Source organism: Mugil cephalus, chromosome 4 (assembly GCF_022458985.1).
Source record: "Mugil cephalus isolate CIBA_MC_2020 chromosome 4, CIBA_Mcephalus_1.1, whole genome shotgun sequence".
Classification (NCBI taxonomy): domain Eukaryota; kingdom Metazoa; phylum Chordata; class Actinopteri; order Mugiliformes; family Mugilidae; genus Mugil; species Mugil cephalus.
The window spans coordinates 12132649-12147682 of NC_061773.1; the positions used below are offsets into that span (position 1 = coordinate 12132649).

A 15034-nucleotide genomic window follows, 5' to 3' on the forward strand; every position below is an offset into this window, starting at 1 on the left:
AATCAGTCAATCACATGGCTGCAATTAAATGCATTTAGGGATGTAGAGGTGATCAAGACACCAAAAACTGAGCATCAGAATGTGGAAGAAAGAGGATTTAAGTGACTTTGAATGTGGTATGGTTGCTGGTGCCAGACGGGCTGGTCTTTTTGGATTTTCACACGCAACCATCTCTAGGGTTTACAGAGAATGGTCCAAAAAAGAGGAAATATCCAGTGAGCGGCAGTTGTGTGGACGAAAATGCCTTGTTGATGTGAGAGATCAGAGGAGAATGGGCAGACTGGTTGGTGATGATAGAAAGGCAACAGTAACTCAAATAACCACTGGTTACCACCAAGGAATGCAGAACACCATCTCCGAACACACAACACGTCCAACCTTGAAGAAGATGGGCTACAGCAGCAGAAGACCACACCGGGTGCCACTCCTGTCAGACTGAGACTACAGTTCACACAGGCTCACCAAAATAGGACAATAGAAGATTGGAAAAACGTTGCCTGGTCTGACGAGTCTCGATTTCAGCTGTGACATTCAGATGACAGGGTCAGAATTTGGTGTAAACAACATGAAAGCATGGATCCATCCTGCCTTGTATCTACGGTTCAGGCTGCTGGTGGTGGTGGTGTGATGGTGTGGGGGATATTTTCTTGGCAAACTTTGGGCCCCTTAGTACAAACTGAGCATGGTTTAAATGCCACAACCTACCTGAGTATTGTTGCTGACCATGTCCATCCCTTCATGACCACAGTGTACCCATCTTCTGACGGCTACTTCCAGCAGGATAATGCACCATGTCACAAAGCTCATATCATCTCAAACTGGTGTCTGAACATGACAATGAGTTCACTGTACTCCAGTGGCCTCCACCATCACCAGATCTCAATCCAGTAGAGAACCTTTGGGATGTGGTGGAACGAGACATTCGCATCATAGATGTGCAGCTGACAAATCTGCAGCAACTGTGTGATGCTATCATGTCAATATGGACCAAAATCTCTGAGAAACATTTCCACCACCTTGTCAACACCTTTTACCACCAAGGTGCACCTCATAAAGTGGCTGGTGAGTGTATATAGACTACTGCCACCTGCTGGTGGTGGGTGTTGTGTCCTTTCACACAGGTGCAGAAGACAGTGGCTCTTGTCTTTGCAGTGTGTTCAAGTGTATCTCTTCTTTTTTACAGACAGTGCTGACATAAGTTGACGACACTTTGGATCTTCATTGCATTAAGTCCTCAAAACCACAGCTAACAACAACAACAACTCCATATCGTGTCGCCTAAAAGCCATCAGGGTAAGATCTGTTTCCTATTACTAAATATTCCCTCTTGCTAAAGCCATTCAGACTGAAAGGATGGACATGCATGTCTCGTTTGCTTTTGTGTAGACTCTCATCTGGAAAAACAAACAACATTTATTTTTTCCCCCACTACATTTTACACATTTGATTGTTGCATTGATTTGCACATGTGAGAGGAAGAGGGTGTCATTTGTGAAATCATCCATCAAGGTAAAGCTCTTAAATCAGAGATGACTTTCCCACGTTCCAGAGAAATGTAGCTCATCCATCATCCGCTGTCCCTGGACGTTTTTTTTTTTTCAGAGTCCGCACGTAGAATAGACTGAATGTTGCTGTTTCCATGGTAATACCTCCGTGGAAATACCTGCATTATTTTGTACCTCTGCGCGCTCGGATATTACTTACGTGTGAAGTTTTATAGATGGTTTCCTCCTGGACAATATATTCGTATGAACACAGCAAAGTAAAAAAAAAAAAACACACACACACACACACACACGCAAAGCAGCATTTGGCTTAGAAATACTTTGTGAATGTAGAGACTACTTTTTAATTTAATGTATTTTGTGTTACTGCTGTAGATACAGTACATTTACAGTTCGACACTTGTAAAATGTATCTTTGTGTCACTGAACTGGTAAAAAAAAAAAAAAAAAGAAATCTGTCATCTGTCTAAACAATAACAATCTCTAGAATGGGCTCAAGTTTCCTGGAGATGTACATACTGCGAAGTATGAATTCATGCTTTGAATGTACAAAGAGCACAGATATAAATATGGTCTCTTGTGACCTTCCCTCTCCTCCTCCTCCTCCTCCTCCTCCTCCTCCCTCCTGCTTCCTGTCTCACTTGGAGAGTTTGGTGATGACACGGATCAAAGCCCCATTCTCGTCCTTCAGTCTCTGGTTCTCCATCTTAAGCTCTGCTTTAACCTGGGGGAGAGCGGAAAAACAAATCTTAGGAGTTTCTAGTAACGTGGAGGCATCACTGTGCCCGGGCAGAACATTCCTGATCATAATGAGGAATTGCTAGCAGCGAGCGTATTCTTTTTCCTGCAGCTCATTCTGCTTCTTTGTTTCCTACTTGCACTTTAAAAGTCATTTCATATTCTTCCACATGCTACAAAGGCCTGGTTTTGATTTCTGGTCACTTCAGCAGCCCTTTCAGCTTCACACACATCACATCAAAATGGAGTTGACTGATTAAAAGGAACAGACATTCAAACCAAAAGCTTTGTGTGCCTTCCAAAACATTAAAAAAAAAAAAAGATGCACAGTGTGAGGTAACTGAAAACACACGGTTTTCTTTGTATTTCTTTCTCGCATTAAATATTAATGACCACTGACAATATCTTACATAAACAAAGAAATACATGAATATGTAGTCTGAACCTTTCTCATAAAGGTCTGTGATAGAAAAAATAGGGCGTTTAAATCTCTATTAAAGTAGAAAAGTGTCCTGAGACAGAAAAGCTTCTGTTGTTTTTCCTTTTCGTTTCATTGACTAAATTCAATCTAAAGTTTGCATATACAGCACAATATAATCGACATACTGTGGGATTTGTCACTTATTTACTTCTTCATATTCTATTCTATTTCCAAACAGAAAGCTCTGGACCAAAGTTTCTGACTTATATTGCTTTTAGCGACTCAACCCCCCCCACAAAACAGGGCTATCTGAGCTAGCTAAACGTAGGCTAATCAATTACAATAAAACAAACATAATGATGTATTTACTAACACGCTTCCACAACTGGACCAGACTCGACGACACACAACAGTGACTCTCTGTTGGGCTATTTTCAGACGAGCATCTCATGTTTGCTCAGACCTCTCATTCATAGGTAACAAGAGGTTTTTGTTTGTGTTCGCCCCCTGCACAACACAGCCCACATTTGTGGGCACCACACTGCAGATGAATACTGATGGCTCGCCCGCTCTGCAGCGTTAAAGTGCTCGCACAGACCACAGGCAACCGAGCATAATGGTGACAAATGATGTCAGCTAAAAGCGGCGTAGACGGCACAGCTAAGACTGAAGGCACCAAGTCCCACAAACACTTCACACAGTGTGGGTTTCGCTGTTGTGGCAAATGAGGCGTTCTTTTGATATGGTTAACTCTATGTTCTCAAAGGAGGCCGGACGTTAAATGTACATTACCTTCAATTGTTCTTCCATATCAGATATCCTCTTTTTAATCCCCCAACTTTCCTACGAAGAACGTTTACAAAAGACAAATGAGAATGGATGCACCCCAGTCAAAAACAATCCGATGCACAGATCATACCTTTTCTTCTGCTTTCAGCAAGTCCGAGGCACAATCGCTCGTCCCCCCCTTCTGCAGCAACGACAGGTCATCACGAAAAGCATTACAGCACAACTCGACACAACTCGTTTTCAATTGTCCTTTATTTCTTTCACGCCAACGATCAGCACATCAACCGTCGACCACATTTACCTGCGCTCTCTGCAGCTGGTCCTGAATCATGGAGAGTTCCTGTTTACTCGTCTCCAGTCGGGATTTGAGCCTTTGATTGGTGGCCAGCGCCTTCTCGTACATCTAGAAAAGGTTCACTTGTTAGGAAAGGTTTATTTTTACAGCACGCAGACCAACAAACAGACATGTCAGCAGGATGAAGGGCTCCTCTTTTTGTGTTTTTCAGGGAAACAACTAAAGCTTATTTTTATAATTTACCATGACGGTGATTACCTTTTCTCAGACGATCGTGAGGTTCAAATCTGTTGTTGTGGGTGAAATGCTTCAACTTTTGGATCGGACATTCACTCAATTTCTGTTGACCCCCTAACCTTTACTGGGGACGCACTATTTATAGATTTTATTAGTCATTTTTATTACTGTTGCTTTTGTCAACAATGACAATGACGAAGTTATGTCGTTGATGCTCCTTTTTTCACAAGACAGTGACGAGCTATACGTGGCTGTTTGATGACTAAAACATGACGAGACGTGCGTGAGTTTTTGTTGACGGGACGAGACTGGACGGAAATGTTAGTGGGTGGTCTGCCAGAACTGCATGACATTTCTGTCTATTGTGCGCCTGTGAAAAGCTAAAAAGTATCAGCAATGCTGGCTGCATCCTATCTTTGTTGTTGTTGTATAGAACATGCAGGGATTTTGACAGCAAGTGTCATGTGTTGTGACATTAACCTGTGTCTGAGTGTAGTTTCTGAAACACGCCGTAAGATGTGGCATTTCAGACCTGTTACATTTCCCTATGTGTCTAAATGAACAGCACACTTCTACAGCTAATGTAACGTTAACAGCATGTTTAGCCATGTTTACATTCAGTGACGGTCTGGTCTGGTAGACAAGGTCAAGTTGAGCATATATGTTCCTCATCTCATATTGGCATGTGTATGTGTATTTCACTTTAACAAATTCTCAGAAATGAAGTCACGATTGCCAAAGTAAGACTGTTTTTGTACTTGGCTTTTTTGGAGACATGAACATTGACTCCACTGTTACCACTTTATCTTGGCGTAATGCATAATCCTTAGAAAATCAGAAAGTATTTGCTTTTGGGTGGAAACCTTGTATGTCTAAACGCATTCCTTTATTACTGTAATTAGTGGTGAAAATAGACGATCTATAAACTCACAATGTGTCGTGACGTGTTGAACTTGAAACAGTTTGTGTGACACTCGTATGATGAAATAGGGCATCAATTCATGAAAAAAAGATCTGAAATGGGAAGATATAAGGTTTCTGCCCAACAACAATGAAATACAGCACGGCAGCATTGCTCCTCCATCAAGGGGAAAGTCTAGATTAGAGCTATAAATCTGGTAATGAATCTGTTTATTATACAAAAGTTCAACTGTTGTTTTATGAATTGCAGCTTTTGATACAACCTGACAACCATGATTCCAATTTCCAATACTTATTAACCTAAATTAATTTGTTAAGTGTTAAGTTAAGTGTAAAACTTACTTTTTTAAAAATTAATACTAGACTAAAACCTTTTTGAGATTTTCATGTCACATATTTAAATTACTGAAAGGTTTTATTTTCTTTCCATGCATAAAATGTTAGCATTGTCACCATGAGTCTGTCAGCATGCTGATATTAGCATTTAGCTCTAGCTGTGATTAGAGCGTCACAAACCACTGGCACGAGTGTCGATATTTGGCCTTAACTGTAAAATTCACATTTTCTCAAGATGAGTCAAATATCAAACCTTCAATTTCCAAAACAGAGGGAATTTGTAAGTATCCTAATGACTCTAACAGATTATTTCAAATTTATTTTTGCTGTCCTTTTTGTCAAATTCTTCATTTTTACTGTACATTTCAAAGTAGGAAATGTAGCATAATTACAATAGTTTTTTTTTTTTTTTTGGCTAATCTACCATCTTGTTTTATACCTTACATGTCAGCTTTGCTTTTACTCGTCCTGTAAGTGAACTCAGTTTTGAAACACTGAATTTGTTTCCCGTTATGTTCCTGAGTTGTTGTGTTCTGTGAGTGCCTACTGCAGTTTGCCGGTGACGCAGAGCCACTATACTGTTTTTGCAAATTCCAAGTTAAAAACAGCCACGAGAAACACATTCAAGGTGCATCACCTGCCTTTTTATAATCATTGTTCAGTGTCTCCTCTTCTGCCTTTTTCCTTGCAGATAGTCTATTCTCCCTTCGTAGGAAGTAGGACTCGGCGTGGTTCGTCGACGTATCGTTGGACGCATCAGATGATCCAGAAGAACTCAGTCTGAAGGCATGTGAGAGATAACAACCATTCACTGTCCAAGGTTAATATCAATAAGGATTTTCTGTAATTTCCTGTTGTTCTATACTTCTTTTTCTCGTCTATAGGAAATAGTGATGAATTTAATTAGAGGAAACTTACCTAGACAGTCTCTCATGCTGAAATAGAGGAGAAATGTTTTAGAACTGGGTTTCATCTCAGCAAGTTAAAAAAAAAAAAAAACATATAAGCCACTGTAAGGGTATCAAGATATCTAAGACAACTTTAAACAGCCACACTTAAACCTTGCACTGTATTAAAAAGCCATTCAACCCCACCAAGACCATATTTCAGCATGTGTAACACACAGCTTAACTTCATCTCTTCATCCCTGACAGGCTGTTCAATCACAATATGATACGTATTCAGTACAAACTCCCCAAATCGGCACGCTGCTGAACATTATGTGTACGGATTAAACTTCCATATAGTTTACATGCAGCTATTTTATCCCATGTTCCATGGGAACAAGTGTGTACATTATCCATATCTACATGCTGCCAAAGTTATCTAATTCTAAAAAGTGACATTTCCAAGAATTCCTCAAGGAAGGCATTTACAGTTTTCCACGAAAAGGTTTATGGCCGTCTGAAATACCAAGGCAAGTTAAAGGAAGAGAGAGGAAATGATCCCTTAAAATAAACTGACAAGCACAGATAACTAAACACATCCAAAAAAGGTAATAACTCTGGTAGTGACCTCCACTATTTGTTCTTCATTACTGCCTGCTACAGCTGGAAGGGCTATATTGTTTCTGTGCTGAGATTTTCAAGTGGATTATCAGATCTTCAAAAGAAGCTTAAGAAGAGCCAAGCAACAGAAACTCATGCTCCCTTAAAAAGGCCAGTTTAATAATAACAGTATAATACAATTTACATAACCAGGAAGTGGTACTCTGCTGTAGGATCCTACTGCGGTAACAAGCCGACAGATTAGCTTCAACACGTCTTTACAATCCACATTTCCGACTTTCTCCATTTGATTAGGTGGTAAAGAGCATGAGACACCGGTACTGAGTTGCTCAGATGTGCTCCACTGAGTCGAGACCCAGTGATTGTGCAGTTCACAGAGTATTATTTTCCATATACAAACTTAGTGATCCCTGGTTCTCCAAAACAGAATCATCTTTATTATGTTGTTCCACTCAGTTATTCATTTTTCTCCCGTTGCCTGTTCCTCATATAAATAGACTAGACAGTTTGCCGGCTAGTGTATACAAACTCAGTAAGAATAAGGGGTTGATCTCATAAGTACTGTACAGTAAGTACATCTCTTTTAAACAAATGGCTTAAAGTACATTCAGTGGTGTTACAAGCGATTAGTGTTATATGCTCATGGCAAAGATCAGCGATGTAATGCTGTCCAGTACTTTCACTGATGACTTTATACCTGAATTCCCATCCGTATGCTACGCTAATTATTATTTGCTAAGCATCAGCTTGGCTGCAGATTCCTAGTTACGTTTGTCTTGCGTTTTACACGAGAGGGTAAAACAAGTATAAAAACAGTACATTAAGTCGAGTGTTGCCACATACCGTCCACCTCAGGGAAATCTTCAAATCATATGACGTAGCATGACGACGACGACTGAGCCTATGCCCCGAAAAGTCCAGAATATTTCTTAACGTATTCTCCATAAACAAATATATGGATATGAATTCAGAATGCTAAGTTATTGTCACCTTATTTTCCACTGCTGCAGCTTCACATCATCAGCAGCACATGTTGGGAAAAAAGCGTTTTCATAATGAAGTTGTGGCAGCAAATATATTGTGTTTTGTATGTGAGCTTAGCGCTTAGTGTTCATGGCTGATTGAAACAAACACCTTCTTGTCATTTCTGAAATGGCACGGAGTAAAAAGAAGACAACGGAGCTGCCACAGTGAGCTGTTAGATGAAGAGCTGCAACTTCTACGCGAGGTAACAAACTCCGTTTGATTCTTGTGGTGTGCCGCTTCAAATCCAGTCGCGGTTTGAGAGCTGCAACAAATTCAATGACGCTCAACCAAGCAGGATTTAAATATTTGCTTCTTCTTCCATCGCATTCACCTCATGACTCATTCTTTCAGTTTAAACTGAAGTCACTCGTAACAACGGTGAGTTTGCCTTAAATTATGAAAAGCAATCATCTTGCTGGTTGCGCACACTGTATATCAGAGGCATGTAAACAAAGTGGAATACGAGTGTGCTCAGTCCCATTTTGCTTTGTTCTCTATTCTCCTAGACACGGACACCTTTTCCAGAGGCGGTCGCGCAAACCTAAGTGGAAAAAGCCGACTTGCGACCAGTGCTTAAAGGGCTACATGTCAGCCAAAATTAATGGAGGTGGTAAGTGGATTCCTGTGAAGAAGAGGCGAGGTTACAGACGCTACATGTAAACACAGCGATATCCCACCGTTCAGACATTTACAGGAACTCTGGATCCTCACCAGACTCTGATGTCATCTCCTTAAACGCTCTCTCTGGACACATGGATATGCTTGGTAAATGGTAATTAATGATATATCGTAAGCAGACTTGGGAAAAGCTCTGCTTTAGGTTAAAATACGTCACGTGTAAACAGATACGTTAGAAAAGTAGGTGTTTGTGACTTTGGCCGTGAAGGACTGTAAAGCTCCGGCTTTTAGGCTGCAAGAGGAACTTTTTGCCTGCTGAGCAGTTATTCCCAAGTGGAAAATGTGAGCTTCCCGAAGGACTAGCAGAGATAAACATCCATAAATACTGTGTCTGAGTTCCCACAAGCCAGTCCTCTAAGCTCTCTGTCCCTCCTTGTTTCTGTTCCCTGTCATGCTGTCTTTCACTCCCTCTGCTTTCTCTCTCTCCTCTTCCTGTCTCCCCCTCTCTCTCCCTCTCTCTCTCTCTCTCTCTCTCACACACTGATGTTCTCTGCGTCATTCCATCTATTTTTCCCGGGTGGATTCTTGGTTTACATAAATAGATAAGACTAACTGCTCGTTAGACTCATTTTCAAGTTTTCTTCCTACTTGCGCGTGAACCTCAACGTGCAAGAGTTGATGTGGACTGCTCTGGTCTTTAAAAGCACGCGGCATGTTACGAGTAGTAAAAATACTTCACTTGAAACCACATACTATAACTATTCTCTCTGGTATGCTGTCAGAAACAAAGTCATCTTGAAAGAATACATCATAATCTAATCTGACCTTTTACTATGTTTGTAACTTACAAACGTTACATTCGAATGATTCAAAAGTTGATCAGTGTCACATGCAGCACGGATAAGTCAATAAAACCAGGTTCATTTGCTTTCACACACTTTCTTTCGCTTTTTTGTAGTCGCAGTATAAACATGTAAAGTATTTCAAGAAAACAACACACCAGTGACTGTGCCATACATGATATCTTGAGTTGCAATCCAACAGCTCTCATGTGAATATTTCCAAAAAAGAAAAGTTATTTCAAATGAGGCGGTGAGAGGTCATTAACGAATACAAGTCATTTTTAACTGAATACTTTGGCTTAATTACACATCGGATGACGTACAGTCTGTCCGAGGACGCACAAATACCTCTGTGGCCTGTTACGGAGACGTTTGTTTGCCAGTGACTGACCCTTAAAGTTAGTGTTTGCATTATGTCATCTGTGGCATTTCCTTCGACTAAACAGCCAGAGAAAGGATGAAAGACGATCGGGCCTTACCCTCAGGCTCTTGGTGGCTGCAGCAGATGAAGCTGGACAAGAATCAGAGAGCGACTTTCTGATGCGTGGCTGATCTTTGTTGTGAGAAAGTAGAGATGACATCGCTCCTCAGCTGCTGGAGGAACTGCATGCAGCTGTATTGTGGTCCAAAAGCTTTTTCTTTTTTTTTCTTTCTCTTATGAAGTTCTTCTTAAAAGCAAAGGAGAAAAAAAAAGCATCAAAGGAGAAGTCGCGGGAAATATTTATTATCCACGGATATTGAGATCAGATGTGGTTGTTGTGGTCCTTGGTTGAAGTGAACAAGGCAAGTGTGGTCTTCGTGTGATGGTGAGACATTGCATATCAGATGAGAGTGAAAGCACAAGTGTGAGAGAAGTGGAGGAACTGGTGGGACTGGGGAGTAGGCGGGCTGCACTGTGTGTGTGTGTGTGTGTGTGTGTGTGTGTATGTGTGTGTGTGTGGACGCAGGGATTTACAGGGATAACATTGTCCAAGAGGACTCTCAAGGGTCTCAAGATCATTCAGCACAAGTTAAAAAGTAAAGCATATTTATAGTCACATTCATAGTTTTAGGGTTGAAAATGTGACTCTTGCCAGTGAGCGTTAACTTTATCTCAGCATAAAGACTGAGTGTAGCAGAAGAAAAACATACAAAATCCACCCACCAGCTTCTTGAAGACTTTTTAACACTGTGTCTTGTTTGTTTAATCTCTACAGTCATTTCGGTCCACTATCTTTTTGTAAAATTGCTCTGCCAAAATGATTAAGCAAATTATTATTAAAAAATACAAGAATCTCTTAAATCGATCATCAGTCATTCGTACTGATGTCACGAGTTTTGTCAGATGTCTAGATCAAGATGAGAACATTATATGGCTGAAAACATCTTATTTAATTTTCTAATGGTGCAAAGTGTAAAGGAAAACATTTAAATGGGATTTAGTGTAGTCTATTCTTTAACTATAGGGACCCAAGATTGATCAATATGACAAATTTGACAAATTAGACAAATTAGCAGACAACTAGCAGAAAGTTTACCTTAAAGTTTAGGTAAAAGAAAAAAGAAAACGGGGACACGGGAGTGCACTTATGTCGGTAACAATGTATAAAAACAGGTTGTTCAGGGCAAGATCTGTTCTCGGGTCTTTCGGAGTTTCATTAAGCTGGAGGCTGCATGTGTTGGTAGTTACAATGGGCTTACATACCTTTCTGACTACGTTCCAAGACACTTGCATTCATTATGTTTGCACAGGTCATTTGTTTGCAATTTATTCACCTAAAAAGGGAATCCAATCAAAAAGAGGTGCAGTATGTTTGCTTCCCTCACACTTTTGGAATGTGACAAATATATGTATATATATATATATGTATTTATATATATATATATATATATATGGATATATATATATATATATATATATATATATATATATATATATGGATATCTCAGTAAGGACGTTTTAAAATATTAACAACAAATGCTTGATTAAAAACTCCGTCCTAAAATATGTGAAGGTTTTAGGAGGTGGTATAAACCAGGGACTTCATTTTATGTCTCATTTTATAGTCTTATTAATTCAGGCCTCTCTCTTCTGTCAGAGCAAGCCTTTACCTGCCGTCTGTACCTGCTGTAATCTTATTAAAAATTTATTGAGATAAATTATTTCACAAATGTCTATTTTTGCAGGGGTTGGTGCATAGATACTGCAGCAGCAATCACTGAACAGCATGAAAAAAAAATGTTTCTTTAGGACTATGTTCTAGTTAATTTGTTTTGTTTTGAGAATCAAACTGTTAATTTAAACCAAAATATACCCATTAACAGTTTAATTGCGACAACAGCTCACTTGATTCATGCTACATTTTAACTTTAACCTGTAAACAAACTAAGAGTCAGTTAGCTGAAAAAGAAAATGCTTGCTTTTGGTTTTTAGATACAGTTCAGAGGGATATCACACAACATGACGATGTAAGAGTAAACCTTCTTAGCAGTCTTACTACCCAGATAAAATACACAACACTGCTCCTCTGTTTTTTAAACTAAACAGCATCATTGTTGTAGTAACCAGACACCACCTGCTGGCAGAAGATAGTATTTTTCACAAAGGAGTTTCATGACAAGAGAACTGTTTGTAGCAATGCAGTCTGATGTACTTATGCATTAAATGCTCCACGGAGAACTTTACAGTAAGAGAAGGTACATGTGCACACCTTTTCAGGATATGGGAGAAACAGGCTGTTTTTATCAACAATAGAGGATGCTACACATTAATAATTAAAGACACTGGTCATTATATACAGCAATATTATCAACAGAGGAGCCCCCATGATTTTTTTGTTTTGTTTTGTTTTGTATTTCTACCTTGACAGCTGGTTGTCAACTTATTTTTCCTTAAATTGAAAATAATAAAGAAAAAGAAGACGAGTAAAAACCTAAAAAGCTGACGTATTTGGCTGGAACGAGGCCATGTAGACACACATCAAACTGGAGGGGAGTGAAAGGGCTAGAAAAATCCTGTTTCATTTTTGTGACAGATGATAATGTTTTCAATAATTTGCAGGTATTTACCAGGCACTTTGCTCTTCCTCATTCAAAAGGTGACGCACGTTTTCTCTTCAGCAACGTCTCATCCCTGCTCCACACTCTGTCCTGTAATTTCCTCTCCTGGTGTATTTTCTTTTTCTTCTTCTTCTTCCTCTGTAACATCCCGATACACCCCACACCCGTGTGGCTATTGCTCCTGCCTTTTCTCCTCTCTCTGTTTCATCTTTGACGTCCTCCTGCCAGTGTTTACCTGAATATCATCTATATTTTTCTGCAGCTTGTTGGCATCCTCCGCATCTCCTCGTTTGACGTAGGATTAATTGGCCATTAGGGGGTCCATTAGCAACATGAACTAGACAGATATGCATTTCCTCATTCATCCTAATATAATTTAGCTTTTGCAACTCGTGGTACAATGTCAAAAATGCAATAACTCATTAGGTTTCTAAATAAAAGGACAATGTTACCTGGGAGTGAAAAATGGAGAATTGCTTTAGTGTAAAACTGCTCAGACGCGTCTTCCGGACTGAAATGAGCATCTCCTCTAATGCCTGGTCCTGCGTCACCTGCTCAGCCTTAACAAACTCCCCAAAAAACACAGAGGACGGGAATAATGAAACTTTTTTGGAAAACCTGCAGAGCGCGCTGCAGAAACAGTCAGTGAAATCAAACTGAGCTCACTTTATCGCCAACATCTCCTGGTTGCGTGTGCGGAGTCCCACTTTACGAAGTTTCAGCCAAATCTTTCACCTCGGAGACTCGCCCCTCCAGCCGTGCACTCAGAGCCTCCGCTGATGCAACCTGCTCATCGGCTCAGCATACACTGTCAAAAGCACCGGTCCACGCAGCCACATTGTCAGACAGTGCTGAACTGGAACTGAAATTGGATGCAATTATCTGCTTCATGATATCCAACCCTTCGCGCTGGTTCCTTAACGTGGCCTGGAGAGTTGTGACTGACAGGGTAAACTGCTTGACTTCATCCCATCGGGAGTTAATTTCAGTGCTGAGTGGGTGAAGCTGCGAGAAAAGGTCAGAGTTCTTTAACTTTTCTGATGTGTCCAGGGCGACCTTTGCCTCCTCCTGGGCCTGTTTCTGAACCTCCTCCAGGGCAAAGATCCTCTCCTCCAAAAAGATCACATCAGTCTAAAGAGTGAGTAATGTTATTTAGTTGTATGACTAAAAATAATGGAAGCATTTGAAATCTGCATTTTCAGTCAGACCGAGCTGTCATATTATCATACCAACTATTAGACGTATTATAATAAAAAAAAACATGGTTTGTTCACATTTAGGAGTCTGTACTGTAGCTCAGCAATGAGACAAAAATAGTCTATCTACAACTTTTATAGAAAAAGATATATTTTTATATAGATGTCTGAAAGCATATCAAAATCAAAATATACTCAAATCAGTCTCATTGTCCTATTTTGATCTAAAAATGATAAATTTTACAATTCACTGTTTTGGATTCCAGTGCAGCATGACAGTGGATTTTTAACCTCATTCCTCGAGCAATTAATGCTAGTTACTATTTGTGGACCGGGTGTTATTGACAGCAGTGCAGTAACAGCTGAACTTGTGAATGTCACTGATATGTCGCCATGAAATTGTTGCACTTGTGTCGTGCTAAAACCATAAACAGGTGTTGTCCGCAGTGTGAAGCCCGCGCTAAAAAAAAAAAAAAAAAAAAAAAGTCACATGACTTAACTTTTCAAAATAATCTGACAAATAAACTCACTGACCACATTTTGCATCGACACGTTCATTTAAATTGCACATCACTTACGAGAGATGTGTTACACATACACACACGTAAATCCAAGCGTTTTTATTTATTAAATTGCAAATTAACACTTTCTTTGTAAAACTAATTAAACGCACAATACTTTTATTTATGAAGGCAAGCCACATAAACACAAAACTTCCGGTATTGTGCTAGCTACCTTAACACAACTACGTGCATTTGAAAAGTTTGAAACTCCCTTCAGTAGTAAATTCTGACAAATTTGCACTCTAACGTGTCATTTGAATATGTCAAAATAACTCCAAACGAAGAAACATGTATTTTTAGTAGTGAAGTGACGTCTCGCGCACAGAATAGCGAGAGAAAATTTACCTGTGCGTCATCTCCACCACCTGTGGGAAGTTTGAGAGTCAGACTTCACCGTGTTGTTGTGAACGTCTCAGACGTTTGGTCCACGCTGAGTGGGTGTTGAGCACAAAACCAACCCGTGAAGGAGGCACAGACTGTGACTGCAGTGATGAGCAGCAGATCTGGAGAATAACAGGAGTTAGTTGGTCTCTCCACCAAGATGGAGGCGTCCTCCTCCCGTTGGAGTTTCTTCGCCTTGAATCTGGCCATGGAGTGCTGTTTGTCTTCACGTCTGCATCTGTCAAGGTATCAAGTTATCAGCTGATCCCCTCATTCATTCAGTGTTGCCAGATGAGAAATGACAAGTTATCGTACCAGAAGCTTAAAACAATCGGAGTTTTAGCGGAAAATTATCATACATACCCGATTGACGTTAATCAGGACCATCTGCTAGGTAAAACATTACCACAGACCATATAGTATAGCTTATCATGGAGTTTTGCATTTAAATAATCTAACAATGTTTGTGTTTGCTTATAGCCATGTATTAAAGGAGTCAAATTAGCGTACTTTATGGGATTTATGGAATTATTGATCGACTTTTTAATATTATCGTACAAATCCGATAATTATTGTATTTCTGGCAATTCTGCATTAATTTCATTCAATGCAAGTTATT

The 15034-nt window shown here is 39.8% G+C and overlaps 1 protein-coding gene across 2 annotated transcripts; it reads right to left on the minus strand.

Moving 5' to 3' along the window:
* Positions 1 to 1822: 1822 nt before the first annotated feature.
* On the minus strand, positions 1823 to 10091 carry LOC125006119 (protein phosphatase 1 regulatory subunit 12B-like). Of its 2 annotated transcripts, XM_047581858.1 has the most exons (7): positions 9716 to 10087; positions 6161 to 6177; positions 5884 to 6022; positions 3755 to 3856; positions 3584 to 3634; positions 3457 to 3507; positions 1823 to 2229 (listed from the first exon to the last, which is right to left on the minus strand). In XM_047581858.1, exons 1-7 carry the CDS (start codon positions 9815 to 9817, stop codon positions 2143 to 2145), a joined length of 549 nt encoding a protein of 182 aa, XP_047437814.1. In that variant the 5' UTR covers positions 9818 to 10087; the 3' UTR covers positions 1823 to 2142. The 2 variants fall into 2 exon arrangements, with proteins under 2 accessions (XP_047437814.1, XP_047437815.1); XM_047581859.1 differs by lacking the exon at positions 3457 to 3507 and having other exon boundaries at positions 9716 to 10091.
* Positions 10092 to 15034: the final 4943 nt, after the last annotated feature.